A 27,077-nucleotide genomic window follows, 5' to 3' on the forward strand; every position below is an offset into this window, starting at 1 on the left:
TGTCAGTTTACACTCCCAGCAGACACAGTCTGGACCTTGTGGTCACAGTATTACTGCACGTCTAACTTGGTGGACGACTGGTGTTACAGGGAGTGTCCTTTGAAGGGTTTTCCCCTCTGAGTGACGCGGTTTCCTATACTTTGGATCTGGGGTGGTGAGCCCACTTCAACGACCTCAGTGCATAGGGACTCTGAATGCAAGAGGATCGCTCCCTCTACATAAATGTCAGAGAGCTCAAGGCGGTAAGCCTGCCTTGTCAGGCGTTCCTTCCCTACCTGACTGGCAAGGTAGTCCAAATTCTGACAGACAATACCGCTGCAATGGTTTACATCAACAAGCAAGGCAGCGCTCAGTCCTCACCCCTGTGCCAAGAGGCTGCCCACTTATGGAACTTCTGCATGCAGAACGCAGAGCTACATACATTGTAGTTTCACATCTCCCAGGCACCAGGAATGCACTAACAGACCTCTTCAGCAGGTCCTTTTCATCTCGTCACAAGGGGTCACTCCACTCAGGTTGTCAGCATGATTTTTCCAAAGGTGGGGGGACTCCCCAAGTGAACCTGTTCCTGTCCAGACAGAACAGAAAGTGCCACTAGTTCTGCTCCATCCGCTTGCTCACCAGAGACTTTCTGTATGATGCCTTCCCGCTCTCCTGGGCCAGTACCAGTAGTCTACAGGGTGCTGTTGAAGATCAAGTGGGAGAAGGCGAACGTGATACTGATAGCCCCAGTAACAGCACTGGTTCGCCACCCTGCTGGAACTCTCAACGGTAACCCCATTAGAAATGCCAATTTGGCCAGACCTTCAGTCCTAGGACCACGGCCGTCTGTTGCATTTGGATCTAGCATCCATGAACCTGACAGTGTGGCTGCTACGTGGCTGAATGCAGAGAAACAGGTTTGCCCAACACAAATTCAACAGGTTCTCATGGGCAGCAGAAAGCCTTCTACCAGAGCAAAATATCTGGCCAAATGGCAGAGGTTTTCCTGTTGGGCCTCGGACCACAATCTTTCTCTTCACCAATCCTCAGTGCAGTCCATGTTGGACTACCTGTTACATCTCAAGCACCAAAGTCTAGCCCTTTTATCACTTAAGGTGCACCTGGCGGCTGTTTCGGCCTTCCATCCTCCGGTCCAGGATAGATCAGTTTTCTCCCATGACATGATGATCAGGTTCTTAAAAAGGCCTGGAGAGATTTTGCCCAGAAGTCAGAGATCCTGTTCCTCCCTGGGATCTGAATCTAGCCCTTTCAAGGCTTACAGCACCGCCTGCTCCTCTCTTGGAAGGTTTCCTTCCTGGTGGTGATCACCTCAGCATGAAGGGTTTCCAAGATCAGAGCTCTCACCTCGGAACTGTCTTACACTGTGTTTTATAAAGACAAAGTCTTAACAAATGTGGTGTCACAGTTCCACAATAACCAGGATATATTCCTGCCTGTTGTCTTCCCCAGACCGCTCAGATCCAGTGAGGAGCGTAGGTTGCATACCCTAGATGTTAGATGGGCCTTCGCCTTCTATATTGAAAGGCCTAAACCCTTTCGAAGCTTGACACAGCTCTTCATCACAGTGGCAGAAAGGATGAATGGTCTGCCGGTCACCTCCCATCGGATCTCCTTGTGGATAACGGCCTGCATCAAGATCTGTTATGAACAAGCAAAAATGCCTCCGTCAGTGATTGTAACAGCTCCCTTGACCAGAGCACAAGCCTCATCAGCTGCCTTCCTGGTGCAGGTGCTGATTGAAAACATCTGCAGAGCTGCTACATGGTCTTCAGTTCATACTTTCGTGTCCCGTTATGCTATCACCCAGCAGGCCTGGGATGATGCCAGCTTCAGTAGAGCAGCATTCCAAGCGGCACATCCATGAACTCCGAGCCCAACTCCAGGAATATTGCTTGTGAGTCACCCAACATGGAATTGACATGACCAAGCACTCAAAGAAGAAAAAACGGTTACTAACCTTCTATAACTGTTGTTCTTCAAGATGTGTTGCTCATGTCCATTCCATGACCCACCCTTCATTCCTGCCGTCAGAGTTGACAGCAAGAAGGAACTGAGAAAGCACAGGGCTGGTGGCGCCTCATATACCGCTGCCTCGTTGTGGGGCCCAGAGGGCATCAGAGCCACCCCTATAGATACCACTAAGGCAAAAAAAAAAAAAAAAAAAAAAAATCTCCGACAGCCATGCATGAGGGTGCGTGCACACAGCTAAAGTGGAATGGATGTGAGCAACACATCTCGATGAACAACAACTACGGAAGGTTAGTAACTGTTTCTTCCATGTGCAGTCAATTCTGCAGGCAGGCCCCAGGAGTCAGTTGCACTCTGCAGGCTGGAAATTTGTGTGTTTTATGGGATTAACATATGGGAGAGGAATTAAGTCAGTACAGAAGACCCTGGGCAGATTCTCAGCTGGTGTAAATTCTTCATCTGCAATAGAGCTATGATAAATAGGATGCTGATATCCACCTGGTTTTTAATCGATGTTTTCAGTTCGCTGTGTGCAGACCCCCAACTCTCTCATCTCTCAGTGTGCTGCAGATTTTTGTATTGCCAAACTCTATAATAGAGGTTATTCAGATGGCTGGCTGGGTTGGCTATCAGATGTGGAAGGCAATTTGGGAGTATGAGAATGAACATAAGCTGGATGTCCCTGCTAAAAGGATCAGTGTAATAGCTAATCATTAGGCTTCAGAGTTAAGTATTATGCACTGCACAAATATTCAGGGGTTATCTCAGATGTTTACAGCACAGTATTGCTCCCAAACAAAATACAACATTCTGAGCCTTTTATGGCTGTAAAGAAAACCTCAATTCCAAAAGTTACAGTTGCTGGGGCACTATTGCACGTGGGAATAGAAATACTCTCTCGCTCTCTCCCACTGGTTAAAAGTAAACTGCAAATAGCTTGTATATCTTAGTTATGTATTAAGAGCTACCATTGGTGATGTTTGAGTGCTTGCTCTTGCAGCCATGTATTGCATTAGTGGGTCTTTTACACTTTGTAGTAATGACTTTGTGCTTTGACTTTGTTAATTTTCGAGAGAGAGACTCTGGTATATAGAGCTTTTGTAACCCTATCAGAGTCGTTTGTGCAGGAGCACAGCTTCTTGTTCCATGTTTAAATAATGAATAGCTTTGTCCTGCAGTGTTCAGTGCAACAGTTTCTATTCAAATGTAATCTAAATAGCCCAAAGTATGTAACTGTGTGGTCTGTATGCTGTTCTCCAAGACTTCTTGCATGCAAGATTTAAAAACCTAAATGAAAAGCATAAGGCATAATTTTATGTAAAATCGAGTCCTGACATACTGAGAGGTTTTTTTTTGTTTGTTTGTTTTGTTTTTCCCCTCTGTGGTCTGCATGCATGAAAATCCTGTTATGTGTGTAGCACATCAAAAGAACAGACACTGACCTTTCTGTTCTCCTTGAGTATTTCGTAAATGATGTATTTTGTCTGGTTATATTTTGACCTTGAATATCTATGTTACATCCTGGATTAGGACATCAGATAAAAGAACATTTGGTTTGGGTTTGTCATCAGTATCCAATTAGAAAATTTAAGATTGCCCAAGAACAGAACTAATAAGTGTTGGAGGACTTGTTGAGGCATCACAGTGAGTAATTTAATTAAAACCATTGGGTACTGTACATCATTTTTCTCCTACCCTAAATTCTTATCTTTACTGTTGGAAAGAATTCTCAGGGATTAGGTTTTTATAGACTGGCAATATATACATTGACCGGTAAATGTCTTGGATAAGTACTTGATGCTTGCTTACACAAAAGATATGTCCATCAGGTTTGACCTTTGCATTTCCTATAAGAGGACTTCTGAAAACAATCAGGGAATCGGTATATTAATGTCTCTGAGAACAAGCAAAAACCTCTAGGTTTGATTCAGTTGTCGTCTCCACTGCCTATAGTTACAGCCATATATGTGTAAGGTTTTTGTATGTATGAGAACTTCCTCTCTGTTGGGTGTAATGAGCAACAATGACCTATTTCAGCAAGGCACTTGAGTATGTGCTTAATTCTGAAAACTAGACCCTTGGAGGGAAATGGATTTCTACAAAGCCCATTGTAAGGCAGAGACAGCACTTGATTGCACTGGATAGAGCTGTCATAGGAGAGCTGTCTTGCTTTGAGCGAGATGTCAAGAAATTGAGACACTTATTGCTTGGAAACACTGCAAAATTTTTCAGAGGAGGGATATTTTAAAAGGCTGCCTAAAAGATTTGCCTTAGTGAGGATTTAGAGGTGTTTGGATTGTGTCGGCTAAAATATTCTAAACCACCTTTTAAATCCTAGTCTAGATAAAACATCAAAGGTTCTTTGCTAAAAGGGAAATAGGCTTATGCCTTCTGCCGCTGTTTTATCACATAGAAAGAAAACAAGAACATTTTTTAAAGTATTTACAGTAGAAATTCAGATCTTGTCTACCATGGAAGATTCCAACCAGAAAACTAATAAAATTATGACATCACAAAATACGAGATTGAGATCCAAGCAATTAAGGGGGGGGACAAGTTTTCAGTTAGCAACTTTAGTTGGAGCCTTGGTGAACTCCAGTGCCCATTATGGAGGGGATGGCTTCTCTTAAGAGGTTCAAGTAGACATTTTTTTCCCTTTAAAACATGGAAGCTTACAATGTATGGTCTCTGAGACCTCCAGCAAGACTACACACAACCAACCACACTAACTTAAGCATCTGTATACATCTTCTAAAGAAGCAAAAAGGGGTGTACAAATGCAGTTTTAAACATTGCAAGTCATCTTTTAAGAACTAATCCATGAGTTTCGCAAATGAAGGAAACTTAGTAGGTCTGTGTCATTGGGGGCTCTTTAGTAGCCTTTGGGTCAGGTCTACACTGGAAACAGTTGCTGGTATAGTAATTTTGGTTAAGGATGTGACTTGTATTTCAACACTGGTAAAAGCCCTAGCACAGACACAGTGATACTGACAAAAAACTGCTTTTCCTGGTATTGCTTATTTTGTTTAGGGGACTAGTGTATTAGAAACCCTCCTAGTGTAGACTAGGCCTTAATTGTTAGTGTCTTACAAAAAGAATGTCCAGAGTGACCTCTTTATTGTAAAAACATGACCAACTAAGGGCTTGTTCTCAGAAACTAATGTTATGGGGAGGGGGCACGGTTTAAACACAAGTGAGAATTGCTGCTGCTGAGCTGGTTGTAACCAGATTGTGTTCAGTTCTGGAGTGTGGTGCTAGGTCGGTTTGTTACTCTGGGTTTTTGTATGGTGGGATGGTATCTAATTGGTTTCAGGGGATTGGATATTCTAGAAACCTTTTTTTTTTTCCCCTGACTCATTTTGTGCAGGTGACTCCGGCGTACTTAGAACTTGGGGACTTATTAAAAAGAGTTAGTGCAGGAGTAAATCTTATTTGCTGGTAGGAAATATGAACTGGTGGGACTTGTGATCTGAATCTTAGGAGCATGGATGTCAGGGGAATGTGGATGCAGGGGTGGGTGGAGGCTTCCAAGCACAGATCTCACTGGTAACCTCAGACTAGGGTAATTTGGCATCCCAAGAGTTGCTCACATTATTTGCCCCGATTTTTCACTCATCCCTCTTCAGTGTGATTGCAAACACTGAACTGACTAATCTTTCAAAACAAGCTTTTGAAAGTAAACAAGAATTGTCACCCTTTTTGCAGATGGCGAAGATTTTAAAAGCCTTGGTTTTCATTGTCTGCTAATTTTGGTACTTAGGGCCTGAGTCTTTGCAGAGCTGAGCTACTTCTAGCTCCCAATTAGGAGAAACTGTAGCTTCTGTAGCTACTTAGGTTCCCAAATCTATAAACAGCTGATAACTTTAGGCATCCATGCTGGGACAGCCACAGCTGCCTAAGAGATTTGGGTGCCCATTTCTTGTAAATGGGAATTGGGTGTCAAATTCCCACAGGTGGCTTTGAAAATCGAAGCCCCAGGCCTTAACATTCAGGCTATTATTATTTATATGGTGGAGGGGTCCAAATGTTCCAGTGGACTTAAAGCTCTGTTGTTCTACGCACTACATAAGCACAGAGGAAGACGTGACCCTCTGCCACCAATATCTTGCAAACTGGTTATACCATACTTGTGTTTACAGGATGTCAGGGGTGGAGCAGGATCCTGCTTCGCTCTGCTCACACATATAACCTCAGTGAGGTAAATGGGATTACTCAGGCACAGAGAGTGGGACTTGGCCGAAAGCTAGCGTCTTGGTAATATAAAGGCATGCACTCCTTTGCACGCATTCCATCTTAAAAAGTGAATAGCAAAGTCACACTGACAGCCTCACCATTGCCTAGAGCCTTGCTCTTCTGCCGAACCATCTGCATATGCCTGTCTGTGGCAGAGTGAGGATGTATTCAGGAAATTAGCCTGCATGTTGCCAGGGAAGCAATACAGCTTGATAAGCACTGTGGAAATGTCTCCAGTCACCATGTTGGTAGAAAATAGCAGGGCTGACAGCGGGGCTTTTTGCATAGTGATTGTACCTTGGATATAATGGAAGTGGTATGGGAGTTGGAAAGGGGTCTAACTGCTATGGAACAAACTTGCTTGAATAATCTGTAATAATCTTTGATAAGATATGCCTTTCTTAAAAGTGCTGTTCTGTTTTTCCAAACATATGGCATCTGAAGACTGGCAATCTACTTTCAGGCCTCTAAAGGTCACTTTCGAGCAGTGGCATTGGTTTGCTTTCCTGGCAAGTAGTGAAATTAGGTCATTAATCTCTTCAGAAAGCTACGGTAGGCTTGTTTACATGAGTTCAAGCCGTGCAGCTCTAATGGTTCCGTTTTAAGATATTTAATCTGATGCCGTTCCCTTTGTGGACACTCATATTTTAGTTTATCTTAAACAGATTGCTAATCACCTTCCTCCAACAGGGTCTCCATTGTGACTCTAGGCATCCTTGTATTCATACCCTGTGTTCTACTGCAATGATATTTGTACAAAATACGCCTTGTGAGGCATCTTGTGGAACCTAGTAATGCTAGTAAAGTGCATGTGTTAACCTTATGTATGAAGTTATGAATTCCTCTGTATGATGTTACCAGAACTGTTTGAAAGAAGACAGTCCTAGCCTAGGTCAGGTCAGCCTAGATAAATAGGTCAGTCCTAGACAAAGGAATGTGGGTTTACCTCAGTTTACATCTGAGCAGGAAACAAAGCCATTGAGCTGAACAAGTGAGTGGTGTTGTGTTCATGAATTGGAAAGACAGAAAATTAACATGGCTCCTTCACCCCAGAGACACACAGGAGACCGAGTCCCCAGGAAGCCTTGCTGACACGTAAGACAAAAAAATCCATTTGGGGGGGGAATATAAGGAACAGAGAGACTCCATCTTTATCCTTCACTTTCAGAGACAAAGAAACCAATCAATTTGATATCTGATGCGTCCTGGCCAGTAAAAGACTAGAAAAGAGACTGGATGAAAGAAACTATCTTGAACAAAGACTGTATCTTCCTAGGTTAAGTTTTAGACTTTTAGATGCATGTTTTCACTTTTATTTGCTTGTAACTGTCTCTGCCTTTCATATCTCTTATTTCGTATCACTTAATCCCAGCTCTTTTGTTAATAAACTTGTTTTACTTTTACCATAAGCCAATTCAGGGCTGTGTTTGAAGGGAAGGGTGTATCTACCCCAGTTAAATTAATAAGATGTGATGTACTGACTCTTTAACAGAGCATCAGACTTAATATATTCTGTGAATGCACCATGGTAGAGGTTGTACATTGCAGAAAAACATCTAAAGATCTCAGGGGCTGGCATTCACTGATTGTTACCTGCCAGGCAGGGTTTGGGCCGGGAGCGCCTGGAGGTGTTTTCTGGTGAGTGCCAGCAAAACTCTCTCTTGCCGAGGCAGAAAGTGGCTCACAGCTCTGGGTATCCCCAGCAGCATGTAACATGTACAACAGCAGCTTCCTGTAGCTTGGAGACTGGATATGGCCCTATTACTAATACCACGCTGCTTTTGACTTCTCAACCAGTTCACCCACTGGTGTGATGTGAGACCAAACCCTTTTTTCCTGCTGCTCAGTGGCATGATTTTTGATTGGCACTTAAAATTAACGCCTTTGCTGGAGCTCTTGTTCATTTTAAATGACACAGACATCCATGCTACTTCTCTGAGGCTGGAAGGTTGACAGCCACCTGGCAAGTGACAGACCTTGTCCCTGATCTCAACTCTCTCAATTTCTCCATGTAGCACCCTGCCAATCAGGCTAATGACCGCAATTCCTTTTTTAGAAGGTTGCAGTGTAATTGTAGCCCTGTTGGTCCCAGGATATTAGAGAGACAGGGTGGGTGAGGTAGTCTTATTGGGCCAACTTCTTTTTTTGTAGGGATATTGTGTGTCTACTGATAATGTTCTAGACAGCGATCCATCTCCTGAATGTACAGGGCTATTTAGCGTGCTGAGGTGATGCCTGATCTGTTAAATGAATGCTAAAAGGGCCGAAAGGATTTGAGATTGGAGCCTGGTGCATTTATGCAAGTTACTACTTTGCCAGAACATGTTTACCCCCAAAGCATTCTGTAAACGAGTTTCTGAAATGTGTTAAAGTAGAGCTAAAGGCCATGTCAAGATGGAGGTAAGGAAAGGATGTGTGGGGAGAAGTGTCTTAGGGAGATGATTGGAGAGGCACAGAAGACAAGTGAGGGGAAAGCATCCTACTGGATTCTGGGACATGTACATGAGCCTTGCCTAAGCTAAAGAACGTCCCCATTGGGACCTTACCTTTAAGGTTTGCTGTAAATAGACACAACAGATGGGCGCTGGGAATGGATACTGAAATCACATTGGTTCCACAATACTCATTTGCACCTTTTCATTAGAACTCATTCACTCACTTATTCTGGACTGTCTGTCAAATCCAGTCCAGGTTGTTGGTGGGGCAGCTGTCTTGCAGTTTGACCTGTGGAGTAGAAAGTGATCCCCCCTGACTGGTATTCCTGGCCAATGACTAAAACTGGGAAGGAGTCTGGATTGTTTTCTCCCCTAGAGGTGGCCCCTCCAGAGCAGGGTTCAGATGCAGTAATAATGTGTGCTGATGACGATGGCGTTGCTGTAGCTGGCCTGTAGGACTTGCCGCACTGGGCTTTCCCAGTAGCTCTCACTGGGATGAAGCTAGCTTGTTCCTTAAGAATTCTCAGTTCATTTCAAGAAGCAGAGTTAGCTGTGTGCATAGTACAGTGCCAGGCAGTGACCACTTTTGAAGCAGTAACATTCTTGTACAAGCTTTTCAGCTATGGGAAACCATTCATTTCTTTGCATCTGTAACTAGCTCTTCCTCAAAGGCATGGCTTCAGGTACAGGAGCTCTGAGAGGATGAAGTCAAAGTGTGAATTCTCATGCATGCCAAATGCTTTGGATTGAGACTCTGGGAGTCAAATTAACTAACCATTACATAGGTACATCATGGGAAGCAGCACGGATACTTCCCCACATTGCGACGCACATGGGCCAGTTGTGATGGGGGAGTTCAGTGTCCATGCTGACTTCAGCCTTTGGTCTCTCTAGTGAGGCTTCCAGAAAAGTTGCCAGTTAATCCAGTGCCCACCATTGAGGCCATCAAACTGGGGAGCCATCCTTCAGGTCAGAACTAATTGCAGATGAATAGCAATTGTAGTGCCACAGAACGTCTAACTATGGGTGGCCCCACTGCAGAGGCTCTCATTCCATCCCTTAGCTTGTTCTGGCCTGGCCCTGCCCTGGTCAAATCAGTGGTGTACACCCAGTGTGCTTCCATACATAGGCAGAGCAGGTTATGTAGAGATTTGGGAATTAACCTGAAATCTGAACTCTATTGCTCTCATTTGTCCATCCTCCTTCTAATGCATCCATAAGACTCCTTTGCCACCATGCCTAAAAAACCCAGCTCGCTGAGTGTGGCTGGGCAGATGACAAGCTGTGACGGTTCCTCTTCCCCTTCTTTCCTTTTCCTACTCCCTGTTTGTATCCACAATTTATAAATCCCCACTACAAATCCATGTAATGAAGCATGTTAAACCTTCAACATTTCTATGGCCCGCGGCACTGTAGTAAGTGACCCTTCACAATCTTCAGTGACGTTATCGTCACAACACACTGGCGAAGTGAGGAAGTTCTCATCTCCATTTCATAAATGGGGAACTGAGGAATTCAGAAAGTTTGTGCAAAGTTACCCTGGAGCTGTGAATTGAAGTCTGGTTTCCAGAGTACCATATTAGCACCCTGACCACTGGACCATCCTCCCCCACCTTCATTCATGTAACTTGTCTGCCTTTCCTACCCTTCTTCTGTTTTACCTTCAAGGCCAGGATTCTTTCTGGGGTTTGTGTAATGCCCAGCACAACAGAGGCCCCAAACTTGATTGGAATCTTTGTGCATTACCATAATAGAAATATTTACTACTACTACTAATGCATAAACATAGAACTAATTTAAATTCATTCATCTGTAGACAGGAGCATGGCAAATAGCAAGAGAATTTTCCTTCAGAGAAAAATCTCTGCTGAATGCTTGCTGGATTTTTTTTATGCCAGTCTTACATCACACTTAATGAATTTAGGTTAAAACTAGATTAGCCCTCTGGCTCACTTTGTGTCTTCTGGATCAGTGACTGCTGTGAAAATTAGCGAAGAGCAGAACAGCTCTGGGAAGAACTTTGGGGTGTGTTAACACATGTACAGTTCCTAATGAGCTCTGGCCGCAGTGATTAGCTGATTTGAGCAATGTGTGCAAGAAAGTAAACACATTCTGCAAAATGTTTCCCTTCCAGGCTTGTCTGTTGGGGCACATTAATGGCTTTTTTCATACAGTGGGTTGTGTTGTCTATTTGCGCCCAAACACTTTGTAGAGTATTAGCTCTTCCCAGAATCCCAGTGGCATTCTGCCCAAAGAAAGGGCTTTGCTTGATGGTTCCTGATAACGTGCAAATCTGCGTCTTTGGGATGGTTGTGGAAGCCCAACGTTTATTTCCCTCCCTTATGCTGTGCTTGGTTCTGTTTGGGTGTAAGGTCAAATGCAGTGAACTGCTAAGCAGCACACTGCCCCGTTTATTGATGGTAGTTGGCCAGTATAGTTTGCCTTGCAATGTGACCATAATTATCTCCACCCCAGCTGCAGAATGCAGCTATCTGTAACTCCCAGCATCACACAGATTTACTGAAATGACTGTGCCCCAACCCATAGGGCAGTCTTATTCTTTAGGGTTTTGGTTACTTTTATTACTTTTTTCCCTAGCTTACCTATTTGTGGCTTTCCTGGACACAGCTGAAGTATTTTTGAACCTTGCTTAAGGGCAGTAAACATTCTCATGACAGCACTATTTGTGTTACTCATGTCAGCTGCGGTCCATGCTGCTTGTTCTCCCAGGTGCCGTTTTTTTAAAGGGGGTGGTTAAGACAAGGGAATTCACAGTGCATCAACCATTCCTGAATCTTCATAATTAAGGGTCTAGGTTCTGTTTCTGACTCTGCACTTGACTTACTGTGTGACATTCTGGGGGACAGTAAAAGAAAAGAGGATGTGAAAGTTCCACATGTAGCAGTATTGCAAATGTCCTAATAGCTGTTCCAAGATTGTTGTTCATTACTTCCTTTTTTTCAGAGCTTTAAACCCCTTTGGTCTGGATCTTTTAAGCAGCTCTTTTCAAATGTTGCTTAAATCTTCTGCTGTGTCAGACTCCTGGGTCATAAATTATTTACTTTATTTCCCCTTTTAGCAAAACAGAGAACTGGACACTTTTATAACAGGGTTACAGCTAAATTCCTCGCTTGTAAGGTTCGAGATGGGAAGGAATTAAACACTGCACAGATGTGAGTCTGTATAGTGACTATCTGAAACACAAATGCAGCCAATTAAATAAGAAGCGTGCATGAAAAGATTTTTCCTCTGAATTTCAGGAATATGATTTATTTGACCTCCCACTGTACCAAAGTGGAGCGTAAAGAGACCTAAATTTGGATTAAGGCAAGTCTTTAGAGAAAACTTGGGTCAAACTAAATCAGATTATGGTCTGTTTGATTATGGCTGAATATCAGTTGGGGTTTTGGAAATCTGTTTTTGTGATCTATCTAAACACTGATATACCTTCCAGTGAAGGTATGTAGTAGGGGTAGGATTTGAAGATTTTGAAGGACTTAGTCTGAACAGAGGGAGAGAAAGCAGAGGTGGGGAAAACATGGATTTTTAAGTGGCTTTTTTTTTTTTTTTTTTTTTTTTTGAGTGAAAAGGGTATTGAGCTGAAGAACTAAGAGCAAGGGTGCCTGTCATTATGCACACGCATGCGAACACACAGTCTCTGTCATCTCTCTGCCTCTTCTGTACAGGAGACAGGTGTGAAAATGCTGTATGTGTCTTCCTGGCACTTTTAACTTCTTTCCAAATGGCCAGTCAGTTGGTTTCAAGCCAGGAAAACTGTGGAAAAGTGTAATAGGGAAAAGCCAATTGTTTGCCTTTCAGTAGACACAGTCGAACTCCTTTGGCTGGCTGTCCAGTTAATGGCAGCAGTTAACTGACTTTGAATGAAAAAGACCATTCAGAAATAAAATGTCACCCCTTAATGAACATACATATAGTAGCTTGGAGAAGTGATAAAAATGAGCTTGGAGCTCTGAAGAGGGTTGGGAAGAGAATTGCAATATAAATGTCTTCCTCCTTTAAAATTCTGTTCAGGAACTTAACCCGGTGTACACCCCTTATACCGCAGACAGAGGTCAAACCTGCTAGGCCGTGGACATTAATGACCCAACCTAACTTCCTCCACCAGTGCAGATAATCTGGAAATTTTAACCTAGAGGGCTGATTGTAAGATAGACAAAGTCTGGTGCCAGTTGAATATGTACACTAGTGTTTCTCAATTGGGGTTCCGCAGGAACACTGTTAGGGTTCTGCGAGAGCAGCTGTTCTCCGGGTTGCGAGAGCAGCTGTTCTCCGGGCTGCCAAAAAAGGGAAGATGTCCCGGATTTTTCGGCGGAGGGTATCGAGTGTAAGTGTAATTTAATTGAGAAACGCTGACCTAGTTGTTTGTATACAATTTGCTTATTTTGACATTTTTTTGGCCCCCATATGGAAAAATACTGTTAAGAGTTTGGGGGGGTTCCGCAACTATTTATCGAGTTCGAAAGGGTTCCGTGGCCAAATTTAATTGAGAAACACTGATGTACACAATTTATCAGGGAGTATCTTCTTCTACACGTGTTCATGGAGGGTTTATTAGCTTTAATGGGAGTTAAGTGCTTTGAGAGATTATTAATTGCAGTCTGGCCGGGACTGCACAGTGTCTTGTTCCTCCTACCTGCTGTGCCTTCTGTTCCTTCCCGTAAGATTGTGCCTGCTTGCAGTGAATGCCTGTGGAGACATGTCTAGTCTATTTCACTGTGTGTGCGCAAAGTATGTCCTCCCTCACAGCTTGGAACTGACTGGGCTCTCTGTTTCATTTTTGTCATCCCCTCCAAGGCTGTGGAATCTTAATGCAAGGAAACAAGAAAATAGCAGCCCCCTCCTGAATTTAAATCCCTGATCTCTCATGCAGCGAAATCTGGGCGGTCACCTGACCCAGTGACCATAAAATCTGTCTCAGATTTTCTCTGACTATAGCCAGCTGCTAATTTGGCCAGAAAAATAGTGGTCCCCATTAGTTGTGTGTGTTAAGCTAGAAAATTGCAGTTTAACCAAAACACAGGCAGCTGCTGCTTCGTTGGCATTAGGCAATTAGCCAGTATAATGCATGATTTAATTAAAACTTACCATCGAGCTTCTTTTTAATCTTTAGGTCCAAACATTTTAATTTCCCTCGTAGTTTAATAACAAAAAAGATGCAAGTGAGACAAATTCATCTGTTAGTGCTTGTTCATGAGCCGCATTTAAATGTAAAGCCCATTATGCAGTCTGTAGGTCTCTGTAAGGTGAAGAGATAACAAAGATTCTTGGTGTGAGAGAATGCAGAGAGAGGAACACGGGTCTCTTTAGGGGAAAAAACAATCCAAACAGCTATTGTCGAAACATGTTCCTTGACTTTTTCCTTTCCATGGAAGGAGCAACAAATACACATTTGAGTTCACTTGAGTCCTCAGACATCCCAGTATGAATGCAGCTTTGTACAAATGTGAATTGAATTTAGCTGAGCCCAGTGTTTTGCTTAATTTCCAGAGCCCTCCATTTTTATGAAGTAAGGTATTCAGTGAGTCATAGGGCACTGGCTGTAATAGAATTACCATTGATGTAAGAGGCCTTGCCAGTTCGCTGACATGCACAGAAAACTCCTGAAAGGCTCCTTGCATGCGGAGAACCAGATCGTCTTTCCAGCTACAGTTAAAGCGACTGCTTCATGGCTCTTTCTTGTGCTCGTCAGGTGAATTTTGTCTATGTCCCAAAAAACTACTGCTAAATTGAAAGAATAATTTGAAGGGGTCATGCAAAGCTAAAATGAATAGAAGTCCAGCATCATTTGCTAAATTCCCCCAACTGGCAAACCTTCCATCGCCCTGAAGACACTGGTGATGTGTCAAAATGATAAATTCTGGGATACTATTAGTAAACCAGCAAGAGCTGGCAGCCATCACGAATGGGAAAGAATTGACAAGGATGTCTGGATGTTGCCCAGAGTCTGATTAATGGGGCTGGTGGTTGTGGGTGGGGAAAGGCAAGGGTGTTCAGATACAAGCCTCAGTGTTCCTTCTCTGCTTTTACAGTTCCTCTTAGAAGTGGTTCAGACGTAGATCTTCCTTCCTCTTGCATTTAAGATCACTCAACTTCTGATGCTGCTGGCTGAGTTACTTTGGTATCGTGAAGAGTGCTCTAGAAACGCCTATAAATGAATGAGTATAAGGACATCAATAGATATATTCGCAGACATTAATACATAAAGATCAGTTCAGCTGGCTGATAAATTATTGTGGGGGCTATCTGGTCTGGTCAGTACTGCAGTGTAATAAAGCCAATGCAAACATTTTCAGCCAAAATAAAGAACCAGCTGTAAAAATACAGGCTGTCAAGATGCTCTTGGCAAATGGTCATTGGCCGATAGTTGTTGCAGAAGGCCCTCACAGCTGTGTTTAGGAAACAAGCCCTATGTATTTCGGCAGGCCATTTTAAATGCCTTCCAGGACTTTTTTTTTTTTTTTTTTAAATTGTTGCCTCTCTGCTCCCAACTAGAAACTAATCCATCACGTCTGGTAGGGCAGGAAGCTTGAAGCTGTCTGTTTTGCCATGGGGCCAATTCCCATTGGCACATCACATTTAGGGATTGAGCAGACACAGGGGGAGATGGAATCAGTCAAGTCCTGAGGGCCTGGAATAGCCTGGCAGTAGAAGATGGCTTTTTGCGGTGCAAATTTCTAGCTGCAATAACTTAGAAAAATTGGCCCAGTGCCCCTTGTGTTATTTAATCATGCTTCGTTGCAGAGGGTTATTGATTCATCAAACCCATTAACAAGTTGGGTGAAAAACAAATGTGTAACTGCTTGGTGAAGTAACTGTATTTGGATCAGTGGTAGGGAATGCCTCTTTGATTAGACATGGCCGTTCCCAGTGCAGTGAGATTGCTCTTGTTTGCCTCTTCTGCACTTTACAGACAATATTTGCTTCTACAATCATTAGACACTAGCTACAATGAGTAATGTAATGCTCCCCTGTAGAATGCAAAAAGGGAATGAGAACACTGAGAAGTTCCATAGCTGCTCCTCTTTGAGCATCTGTAAACTCTAACCAATGGGAGGTAAGTAGATTGTATTGTCCCCCTTTTTTCCACAAATGGTGGTGGCTCAGGCATAGAAGCCGTGTTGCGAGAGTTACACGGGAAGCCTGGGCAGAGCTGGGAACAGAATCTAGATCTCCAGGATCCCAGGCAGCATCTTACTCATAAGACTATTCACGATCAGCTGGGCACAGATTCTGGTAGCACTTTCGCTCTCCAAGGAGCCCATTGTACTGGATTAACTGTATGGGAACTGTTTTTTGTTTTTTGTTTTTTTTCCGGCTTCTGAAACATTGCTTCCCATGGTGCAGTGCTCAGCTGGATACAACACTCTATGACCCCAGTTTAGGACAGCAGCTTTCTAGACTAGTGCTTTAAAAATAAGACTCAAGCTTTAAAAATAAGACTATTAATAGAGTCTGTCTATTAATAGTTCTTGTTCACATCTCCCAGGCCTCACCTCCAGAGTAGCATTTTATTCTCCTCCTAAACACTGTCATTCCACTCTGCTTTCTTTCCCTCTTCATTTAAACATTAACACATGTTCCAGAATCCTGTTTACTTTGCCTAACAAACTAACAACTGTTTGTTCAAAACAGATCAGGCTCTGGGGATTTTTACATTCTAGAAAACTACCCTTTCTTGAATGCGTTAGTGGCTGTTTGATTTATTTGGTGTTTGTTAGGAGGCATTAAGTATTCATCTTCTCTGATCCTTTTGGTCTGGTCTCTTCATGCCCCTTGTTCTTAAGACCCCTCTTGTTGGTAAAACATAGGTTTGCAATTGGGTATTGAGTAGGCAAATTGCACATATACAGTTTTGGAAGAGTTAACTCTGGTGTCACATTATTTTTAAAGGTAAAATCCCTATCCTGTAGGGTGCCACTTGGGAAGCATCCAGGTTACTACACTGATTCTCTACTGGTTTTCTTTTTTCTCAGTTAAGAACAATAAGCCAACTCTTGTGAACAAATTGTGCAGAATCCCGTAGGGCATTTTAATGGAGCGTACAAAATCATTTTTGAAAAAAAAAAATCAACCACCACTGTTAAATATATTACAAAACAGGTTGAAGTAGAACAAATCCTCTGTCTCCTACTGAAAGAAGCCCTTTTATTACAGTGGAACAGGATTAAAAGTGAAATTAATGAATTGATGGGAAATAAGGTGGGTGGCTCAATGGACGTTTGTGGGAGGTACATTCTTTGCGCACACAGAATGCAGAATTACATTAATGTGATGCACAGTATGAAAGATCATTGAAAAGTTCTTGGGAGCCGCACTGTATGTACAAATAACTCGCTGTGTATTAGATGCATAAGACATTTGTATGGGTATGAGGGAGTGACTGCAGGTGTCATATGCCTTGGGGGGCCAGGCTGCAGAGCAAAAACCAGAAACAATTTACCATTCCCAACATATGCAAAGGGCTGTATGGAGCAAGATTCTTTCTTAATACAACACCTAAAATGCCTAGCAGAGCGAGGCTATGCTAAACAATCTGCACAAGGCAATAGCATGCAAACATTGATACATATTTCCTTTGTATTCTAGATACAGTGGTTCCCAACCTTTTTGGCCTGAGGGCCACAAATATCATTTTTACAACCCTGAAGGGCCACCAATGTATCAACTGCTAAAAAATATACAGCATTAAGGACTACAAATCACTATATATTTAAAGTTAACATTTTGATGCCACTGTGCTCATTTTTACAGTCACTATTTTACACTTACAAATTGCTCACCATATGTGTCACACTCACAGACAGAGCACTAGTGTAGATGAATGACTGTCCCTACACACTGAAGCACATGGCCTGGCAGCTAAGTCACGGTGGGTGGCCTGCTAAGTGCAGGCCAAACCAGAAGGCACTGATTTTTAGAGTCCTGCCCCTCCTCAAGCATGATGAGTCCTGGCTGCTCTTCCAGCAGTCACCCCTTTTCCCCAACTGCAGCCAGACAGAAGGAGTTCAGAGAGGAGGCTGCCTCCTCGCCTCGCTGTTCTCCAGTCCCCTTAGCTGCAGCGGGGAAACTACATGTGTCCTGTAGCCCTGTGTGCTCCACCTGTGTCCCTAGGCAGTGGCTCCTTTCTGCAGTCAGGGGGTGGGAGATAGGTGTTCCCCTCCCTCTGGCTCCAGCAGGGACTGCAGCGCCTAGGGACCTAGGCAGAGTGCTTTGCCATGCTTCCTGCTACAGCCAGGGGGAGGGGAGCGCTGATCTCCCATCCCCTTGGCTGCAGCAAGGTACCTGCTCTGGTCTTGTAGCCCCACAGCAACACACTCCATCTGGGTCTTTAGGCAGAGGCTCCCTTCTGCAACCAGCGGGAGGGGAGCAGCGGTCCACTTTGAAAAACCCTGCAGGCCACCAGTTGGGAACCACTGCACTAGAGAGTGGAGTTCAAGTGTGGCTATGAAATACTATTGGGCTAACAATGCTAAGATACCTTAAGCCTTTATTATTAATCTAGTGGTATAGTTAAATTGGCTTCATTGTGTATCTGGCTAGTCCATGGATAAAATGCGTTCCAGTGAGACATAAGGAGCTGAATGAAAAAGATTGAGAGGTTATTTGATTAGTGTATAAGTATCTTTGCAGGAAGAAAAACTGGTTACTCAAGTCCTCTTAAATCTAGCAGAGAATGACATACGGACTGATGGCTGGAAGCTGAAAGCAGACCTTCGAATTAGAAATAAGCACAACTGGGCTGATTAACCATTGGAATGAACTACCCAGGGACAGTGGTGGCTTCTCCAGAGCTTGATGTCTTTCTGGAATTTACGCCTTAGCCAAACACAAGTTATTGTGCTCAACAAGAGGGTTAACTGGGGGAAATTTTAATGGCCTGTGTTCCCAGAGAAGGTCAGACTAGATGATTTAACGGTCCCTCCTGGCCTTAAAATCTGTGATGTGAGAGTAAGCCCACAGTGGAATGGAATACGGTGTAACTTTTAGAACAGGTGTGTTTATTTTGGGGGAGGAGACACAGTTTGGCCAAATAAATGAATAATTTATAAATGAGTAATGTAACTCTGAAAAGTAGCTTCACTTAATGAAAATATCTGCAGCTGTAGGAGAGAGGGCTAGATTCTTGTCCTCTGGTGCGTCAGCAGCAGAACTGTTTACTGTGTTCCACTCTTGCAACCGCATTGACTACTCTGAGGTCATAGAGGTATAGCCATGGGTCTCCAATCTGCTCTGCAACCGTATGCGGCCAGTGATTCCCAGTGGATAATTCCTCCCATGTACTGGGAATTTCTGTTGTCAATACGAGTCCCCTCCAACCCTGCTATAAGAAGACGGGGTGGGCTAGGTCTATACTGTGGCATGAAGGATTGTAGCAGAGTTGAGCTCAGCTACTTCTGAACCCCCTTTGGTGTGTGGAGCCTCTCACCAGAGCTGGTTGACCCTGAATTAGGGAGCTACAACCTGCTCTCTGCAGCTGCTGCTCTCCAGTACATCAGCACAGTTTAGCCATAGTGAGGAATTGCAGCCTGTATGTTATACTGCTGAACTATGGAATCCTGACTCCTGGTATCAACAAGCCATCCTAGGGCTTTACTGTCTCTCTCTATTTCCATTAACCACACAAAGGAATGAAAAGTACATGAAGATAAGCTGTAGTATATATGTACACTTTGAATATGGATATGAGATACATAATGACCAGTATATTTGTGATTGCTTTTAATACAAGTACTGATCTCTCTGACATATGAATAAGTATACCAAATACTGGTAACCTTTTCCAGCACATAAGAACAGCCATCCTTGGTCCAATGGTCCATCTAGCCCAGTATCCCGTCTTTTGTCACTGGCTGATGCCAGGTGCTTCAGAGGGAATGAACAGAGCAGGCAATCATCGAGTGATCCATCCCCTGTTGTCCACCCCCAGCTTCTGGCAGTCAAAGGACAAGGACACCTAGAGTATGGGATTGCATCCCTGACCATCTTAGCTAATAGCCATTGATAGACCTATCCTCCATGAACTTATCTTATTCTTTTTTGAACCCTGTTAGTGTTTTGAACTTCACAACATCCCCTGGCAACAAGTTCCACCAGTTGACTGCGTTGTGTGAAGAAATTTGTTTTAAACCGGTTGCCCATTAATTTCATTGGGTGACCCCTGGTTCTTGTGTTATGTGAAGTAGTAAATAATCCTTCCTTACTCACTTTCTCCACACAATTTATAATTTTATAGACTTCTGTCCTATCAGATTCATATATATTCCCAGAAGCAGGGAATGGACAACCAGGGATGGAACACTTGATGATTACCTGTTATGTTCAATCTCTCTGAAGCACCTGGCGTTGGCCAGTGTCGGAAGACAGGGAACTTGGGCTAGATGGACCATTGGTCTGATTCAGAATGGCCGTTCTTATCTCCTCTTAGTCGTCTCTTTTCCAAGCTGAAAAGTTCCCAGTCTTTTTAATCTCTCCTTATGTGGAAGCTGTTTTGTACCCCTAATAATTTTTGTTGCCCTTCTCTGTACCTTTTCCAATTCTAATATATCTTTTTGGAGATAGGGTGACCAGAACTGAATGCGGTATTCAAGGTGTGGGTGTACCATGGATTTATATAGTGGCATTCTGATACTGTTAGTTTTATCTATCCCTTTCCTAATGGTTCCGAACATTCTGTTAGGTTTTTTGACTGCCACTGCACATTGAGCAGATGTTCTCAGAGAACTATCCACAATGACTTCGAGATTTTTCTTGAGTGGTAACAGCTAATTTAGATCCCATCATTTTGAGCTCTCTGATTTGTTCCCTGTTTACTGGGTCTGCAGACTTGTAAGAAGGAAATTCCTTTGAGAAAAGGCCATTCACATTAGTCACTTTCAATTTTCTTGGGGGAGAAGATGACCAGAATATCGTGAACCCTGTTAAAAGGTGGAGCTATTAAGTATTTACTCTAAATTCCACTGAGAAGGGGCTAGAGTCTACTTAAAGTCACAATATTCATCTCCTGCATCCGTCCCTGTTTGGTGTGCTGCGATGCAAATGGTTCTGAATATGAACTGTACTTCAGGTTTTGCATAACCAATCATAATCACCTTTTCTCCTCACAGCTAGAAGCTGACAAACTGGCCCTTCCGGTGAGCCCAAGCCCACTCAGTCCCATTGCCAGTCCGAATCCAAAACCTCCCGATGCCACCATCCTCACCGTGGAACCATCTCCTTTGGAGAAGAACAAGGGCTTCTTTGTCGATGAATCGGAACCTCTTCTGCGCTGTGATTCGACTTCCAGTGGCTCCTCTCCTCTCAGCCGAACAGGCTCTTTTATTACCAAAGGTACCCAAGTCAGCATGCTAGTCTGCAAGTTTAAATGTGTTTTCAGAACTACATACAAGGCAGAAGGTGCTAATGTCTGGCCATTGGAGGGGCTACTGCTTCTGTGCTGCATTTGGCAAAACTAGGAAGCCAGGATATGTGGAGAAGAAATTAGATAGTGAGTTACTGGGAGCACACTGTCACTAGAATAAACACAGTTTGAATATCAATTTGGAGAGTCTATTATGAGTTGACAGTATAGGCTCGTGATATGGGGATTCAGGTACCAGATACCTTAGTGGTAGTCATGGTATAAAGACCCAAGTAGAAAGAACAAAGTGTTTTGAAGAGACACTCAATCTAAAAATCACTTTTCTGTCAAACTTTGTCTACTATTGCTATACATAATGTCTAAGATCTCTCAGATCAGAGATGGTTTTTTAGTATCTTGATGGGTCCTAATCAAACTCCCATTAAAGGAAATGGATAGACTTCCATTGACATTTTGGCATTGCAGTCGGTCCAGCATTATAGTTGATTTCATTGTTTTCCCTGGGTATTCAGTCAATTCCTTCCCTTTGTAAAGCTTTTTCACACATAGGGGGAGAGATCTTTTTTTTAAACGGGAAAACGTGGATGTAAAACCACAAGAATTGGCAAGATCATACCTGAATTTATTTTTAATTTGCTGTCTTTGAAACAAACTAGATTTCAACATGGTGATTTCCCTGGAGAATTTTTTATTTCCGTGTCACTTGCCTCTTTCCTAGTCAGTATTATGGGAAGACCTGACATCTGAGAGGTCCAAGGAAGGGAGATTTTCATGCTTGAGCCTCTTCCTGTTCCATGAACTATAGTTTTACATTTTTTTTTTTTTTAAACTTTCTTTAAGGTCACCTATAATTTGAAGCATGACTCATTGGAATCTAACCCAAGTCATCTATACTTGAGTACACAAAGTAATCTGACCTATTAAAATGACTGAACCCAACAGACTATAGCACACTTTGCTTTTGGCCTTTCTTTTTTCCCTGTGATTCTTCTCTGTTTGTAATTCAGTATATGTAAATACGCTGTAGGGAACCATGCTGCTGTGGCAGGGATTTGGACTGGGTGACTCAATAGGCTTTCTCCATCTCTAGTTTCTGTGACTAACACACACCCAGGTTTTTCATGTTCTTCACAAGCTCTGACCTGCTTCCAAGGGGCAGGGAATGGGGAGTGAGGTCTCCAAGGTGTGAATTTGTCAGTTGTCTCCTCTTTGGGAGGATGCTCCTCCAGCAAATGGTGCTTTTCCCAACAGTGCCTTGACCATCAATCCCTCCTTCCCTTCACAGAAAAGAAAGACACAGTGTTACGTCAGGTGCGGTTGGATCCTTGTGACCTGCAACCCATCTTTGACGACATGCTTCACATCCTGAACCCTGAGGAGCTCCATGTGATCGAAGAGATTCCGCAGGCAGAGGATAAGCTGGACAGGCTATTTGAGATTGCTGGAGTCAAGAGCCAGGAAGCCAGCCAAACGCTGTTAGACTCTGTCTATAGTCACCTTCCTGATCTATTGTAGACATTGGCCACTGCACACTCTGAATCTTGCTAGCACTAGCTTGGCGCTCGTTAAAGATGACTGACAACATGCAGGCTGGGTTTTTGTAGAATACATGGCCAGTATTTTCTTCAAGGTCTCCCTTGTTTCTGGAAGGGGCAGTTGGCAAACATTGCACCTTTCAGGCTTAACTTTCTCCCAGAATTAAAATCTTTGTTCCCTCTGTCCCCTTCTGAATTATTTTTCTGTTTTCATTCCAGTCAATCATTTTATGCACTTTAAAACACAGTTAATTAACTAAAGCCCACAAATCCGGTGTAGCATACACATTGAATCTGGAATAGTTCTTAACTCATTTTTGTTTTTTGTCATATTTGTCTTATTCCAAAGTAACTTTCCTCTTCACAAACCTTTCTCTCCCCGCCCTTCCCCCCCTTCTCCTTGGTGGAAAATGGGAAAATGTGAGAGTTGAGTGTCGTCTGTTACTCTATAATGCAACTAGCTTTTTTTTCTTGAGTTGACTTTTTTTAATGTACTATTGTATAGTTCCTATTCCTTGATGAGATTTTACTAGCACAGTTATTTATTGTATGGTTTTCACCTGGACAATGCATAGAATGCTTGAGTACTTGTGCTCCTTTAAGCTAAAGCAAAAGTGTTTTAAAGAAGATAAATGGCTTAATTCCTCCAGCCTTCAAGACTATAACGAAGTCACTTGGCCTGCCGCTGAATGTACCAACCACAACAAGGAGTGTCTTGCCTTGCAACTTAAGAGATAAACAGGCCCTGCATAAATCATCTCAGTCAGCACTGGTGCTGAACTATGGAAGGTGAGGGAGAGCCCTGGCGGTAACACTCTCCTTGTGATCGTAAGACATACTGAGCTATGCTTTTACAGTTGTTTCTTGTTTGTTTGGGATTTTTATACAGATGTTGGCCTAGAGATAAGGTTCCAAAGACCTCGCCTGGTCTTAGCTGTCTCTTCAAATTACACTTCACTTTTTATTAAACAAAAACCAGAAAAGCTGCATTGTGAGAATGGTCTGATTATATCGGCAAGTGTTATGCTCCCGTAACAAACAGTCTGTAATATGCTCAGTGTGAAGAACTATAATACAAGGGTGGCATTGCTACCTTGGGATGGGCTGAGGTCGAGGGGAGGGGAAGTTCTGACATGGAAAAATTGCCTTCCGGTGTACTAATTTATTAATAAATACTAGATGTTTGTTACTTGACGTTCTTCTGTGTTAACTTCCTTGATGCTTTGCTGGGCGGGTTGGAAGTCTTCAAATCGCTGCTATAAACAAGGTGATTGGAATCTGTTTCAATAAGCCGTAGTTTTGATCAGGGGCATTTGAACTAGTTCTAAGAATGTAGCTTGGTTTGAAGTTCTCTGTACGTGACCTAGGCATGATGGGTGACTGTCATAAGTGAAACTGTTGCATTAAATTCATACACAAGAATAATCACTTTCTCTTCATTTGGGTTGGTGGTTTTGGATGCGCAGACTGCCACAGCAGTGAGGAATGGTGCCTTGTGCCTGGAAACCTCACTTTCTTCTCGAACACAACCTAGCCAAGATGATCCACTACTCCAGGATAGGTGGCTGCAACTCTGTTTACTGAGACTGAACATAACTTGCCACCTCTAGAAGCCTGAGCCTGATGCAGTGCATGTAGTAAACGACAAAGGCAAAGGTGAACAAATCCAACCTTGGTAGAAGTGTAGCATCCTTTTTGTTCCCAGCAGGTTTGGAGGAGGAGACTTCTCATTTTGTTACCCTTCAGTACTGGTAGGCATCTGTTTATTTTTCATGTTGGCTTCTGGCTAACAGGCGGCTATATTTTTCAAAGGCTGAATCAAGCCATGTTAAGGGAACTAAAGTATATGGACCCCAGGGTAGGTACGGTTGTATTAGGAGAACCCAGAGTTCATTTGGAAGAGATAGGCATAGTAGATCTTAAACAGAATAAAGTGGTGCTATAACTAACACCTTCCATTCCTTAGTGGCTCTGAACAGACCAGCCACCTGTGGAAGGCTCTGGGTGTGCTGTAGGAAGAGGGGATACACAGGGATGTGGTGGTGGAGATTTTAGAATGGATAATGGTGTGCAACTTGCAGATACATTCCAAGGTTGGTGTTGCAGTTTTAGTGTTAATCTCCTGTGCATACTTCTGGTCTTCAGCTACTACACTGATCAGCTCAGTGGCAAAGAACTGATGTTTAAATTGTTATCGATGTCCTTGTTTCCAATTGCAGCTTACAAATAATGGCTCCTGGGTTTATTTTATTTTACAAATGGAAACCTGAGCAAATGAGAGCTTCTGTATGGTGTCACTGAATACCTGGCAGGAAGACCATGGAGATGTTCTAATTCAGGTGCAGTAGTTGTTGTCCAAAATGCTTCCCAATATGGCAGCATAAATACGGAGACAGAATAGAACTTAAACACATGAACTGATTAAATAAATTTGTTGATGCATAGGAACAGAGAACACAAACCGGCAAAAATATATTATGCAGTGTTGTTTAGCTTTGTTGGTCCCAGGATATTAGAGAGACAAGGTGGGTGAGGTAATATCTTTTATTGGACCTACTTTTGTTGATGAGAGGAAAAGCTACTGTGGCTCACCGACAGCTGTTGGTCCAATAAAAATATTACCTCACCCACCTTATCTCTAAAATATGGATTAATAGATCTGTGTTCCATTTCTACTGTGGTCTGTCAGGAGTGCACCACTTTTTATACAAGTCGTGGCAAGCAAATGGCGATAAAAGCTCCAGTACCATGCGTCCCGTCTATGACTCGCCTTTTATGGAACTATTTTTTTAAAATGTTTGAGTCAAATGTGTTGGGACTCTTGTATCTCTCTGGTAAAGCCAGATGCCAGAGTTACCACAAGTCTGAGTACTCAAGAACTGGGGGGGAGAGAGAAATAACACACACACCTCAAACGTATCTAAAAGTGACCTAAATTAGCTGCTCAGTATATACACAAAGTACTTTGGAAGCAGAATATCTAAGGACTTTCCCAAGGTAAGGTGAGTGCTGGAGAAGTGGGAATCTTTTTTTCCCAGTGATATAAACTTCTCTATTTTTCTAACCTGTCAGAGGCGCAGGACTGGATCTTTCTCAGCTCAGGCAGGATAGACTGCGTGGTGGGAAATGGAACAAAGAGGAAACCGTTTTTTGGCAGCATTTTAGAGGTAGCAGTTCAGAGCTGCTCAGGGGCATGGAATGTTAGATCGTGGGGAGATGGGTTAGTGTCCAGCATGTGCTTATAGTAGTCGATGTTCAGTTTATCACACGGATATTACCACCCCGTAGCGGGTGTGAGAGCTTCAGACTAACAGATCCCCTGTTCTTCGTGGAGACCATCTCAAGCAGCTGGGTAGGACTGGATTGGTTCATGATCTGGCGGTGCAAAGTGAAACCATAAAAATCCATATAAAGGACACTTCATGGCTGGAACTCTGTCATTTTTATGGGTACAGCTGATTATTGTGGGACACTAAGTCAATACAGATATTTAGACATCAGAGGAGATGGGAAAGAATTCTGCTCGCTGTTTCATTTTGAAATTGCACTGTCCCATGTGGTGAAAGCTGTGGTTAAACCAGTGAAGCTTAGACAAAGCTGAAATAGCAAAACATGGGTCAGAAAACTGCTGTTGGTGAGAAGGAGTGCTTTGTGGCTTACCCCTTCCCGTAGCTCTGCACCTGTACAAATTGAGCAGGGTTTGATTTTGACAGAGCAGAGGTGTGCCCATTTTGAATTGTGTTCCTTCCCTTTCATCTTTTGATCATGAATTGCTGCCTGAATTTAGCTGTGCATTATCTTGCATTTGAGACAGCACATGGCCTCCTGTGTTGTAGTTATTCCTCTTGTGCGTAGGCATTGTGCCACTCTTTCCTGCACTTTCCTGTTTAAAGTAACAGCCCAGGCGACAGCCTGAGCTGCTCCGTCACGTGTGTACTTTTGATAGGTGTATAATTTTAATAGGTACACACCACCAGCAGAGATGGGGTCACTGCCTCAGAGGAACTAACGAACCAGTTGGGAGAATGCCCTGTTCACGATCTAAGTGATGTATTCTAGAGCTGTGACTACCAGCTTGATGGGCAATCTTTTAGGAGAACTTATGGAACAGGGGAGGAAGGTTAATACTAGAACTGGATTGATAGCCTTGGAGACTGCAGATAGATGGCGCAATGGGAATTAGATGTCCAGGCACTTCTGAAACTCCCACTAGGGCCTAGATCTTCAAAGGTATTTAAGTGTCTGCTTCCCATTCTCACTCTCCTATTGGAGCTGTTCCACTTTTTATAAATAATTAGTCCTTGGGTCTCCCACACCTCAGGGGAGTGCCGTGACCCCTGGGCTAAAAGTCATAAGATGGGTGGCTGCTGCTGCTATCATTTGTGAATCTAGCCATTTAAAAATAACTGGAAAAAAATCCATTTCCAGTTAAATGGAACAGATTTTTTTTCAATTGCCAGAACTTTATGCAATGTTTGGATTCAACCTGAACCAAAAAAACAAACCCCCTTCTCGCCCCACTCC

General features: G+C 43.1%; 1 protein-coding gene across 1 annotated transcript in view; it reads left to right on the forward strand.

Moving 5' to 3' along the window:
- Positions 1–23,747, forward strand: part of TNFRSF21 (TNF receptor superfamily member 21) — a 71,378-nt gene extending 47,631 nt beyond the window's left edge. Inside the window, exons 5-6 of the mRNA XM_067544908.1 lie at positions 20,765–20,987; positions 22,304–23,747. Coding sequence (XP_067401009.1) covers positions 20,765–20,987; positions 22,304–22,533 — 453 coding nt within the window. The 3' untranslated portion in view covers positions 22,534–23,747. The remainder of the gene's footprint in view (positions 1–20,764; positions 20,988–22,303) is intronic.
- The last annotated feature ends 3,330 nt before the right edge of the window (positions 23,748–27,077 follow it).

The sequence above is a fragment of the Emydura macquarii genome, unplaced genomic scaffold (genome assembly GCF_026122565.2).
Source record: "Emydura macquarii macquarii isolate MOO-44397 ecotype Brisbane River unplaced genomic scaffold, CSIRO-AGI_Emac_v2 contig_1039, whole genome shotgun sequence".
Classification (NCBI taxonomy): domain Eukaryota; kingdom Metazoa; phylum Chordata; order Testudines; family Chelidae; genus Emydura; species Emydura macquarii.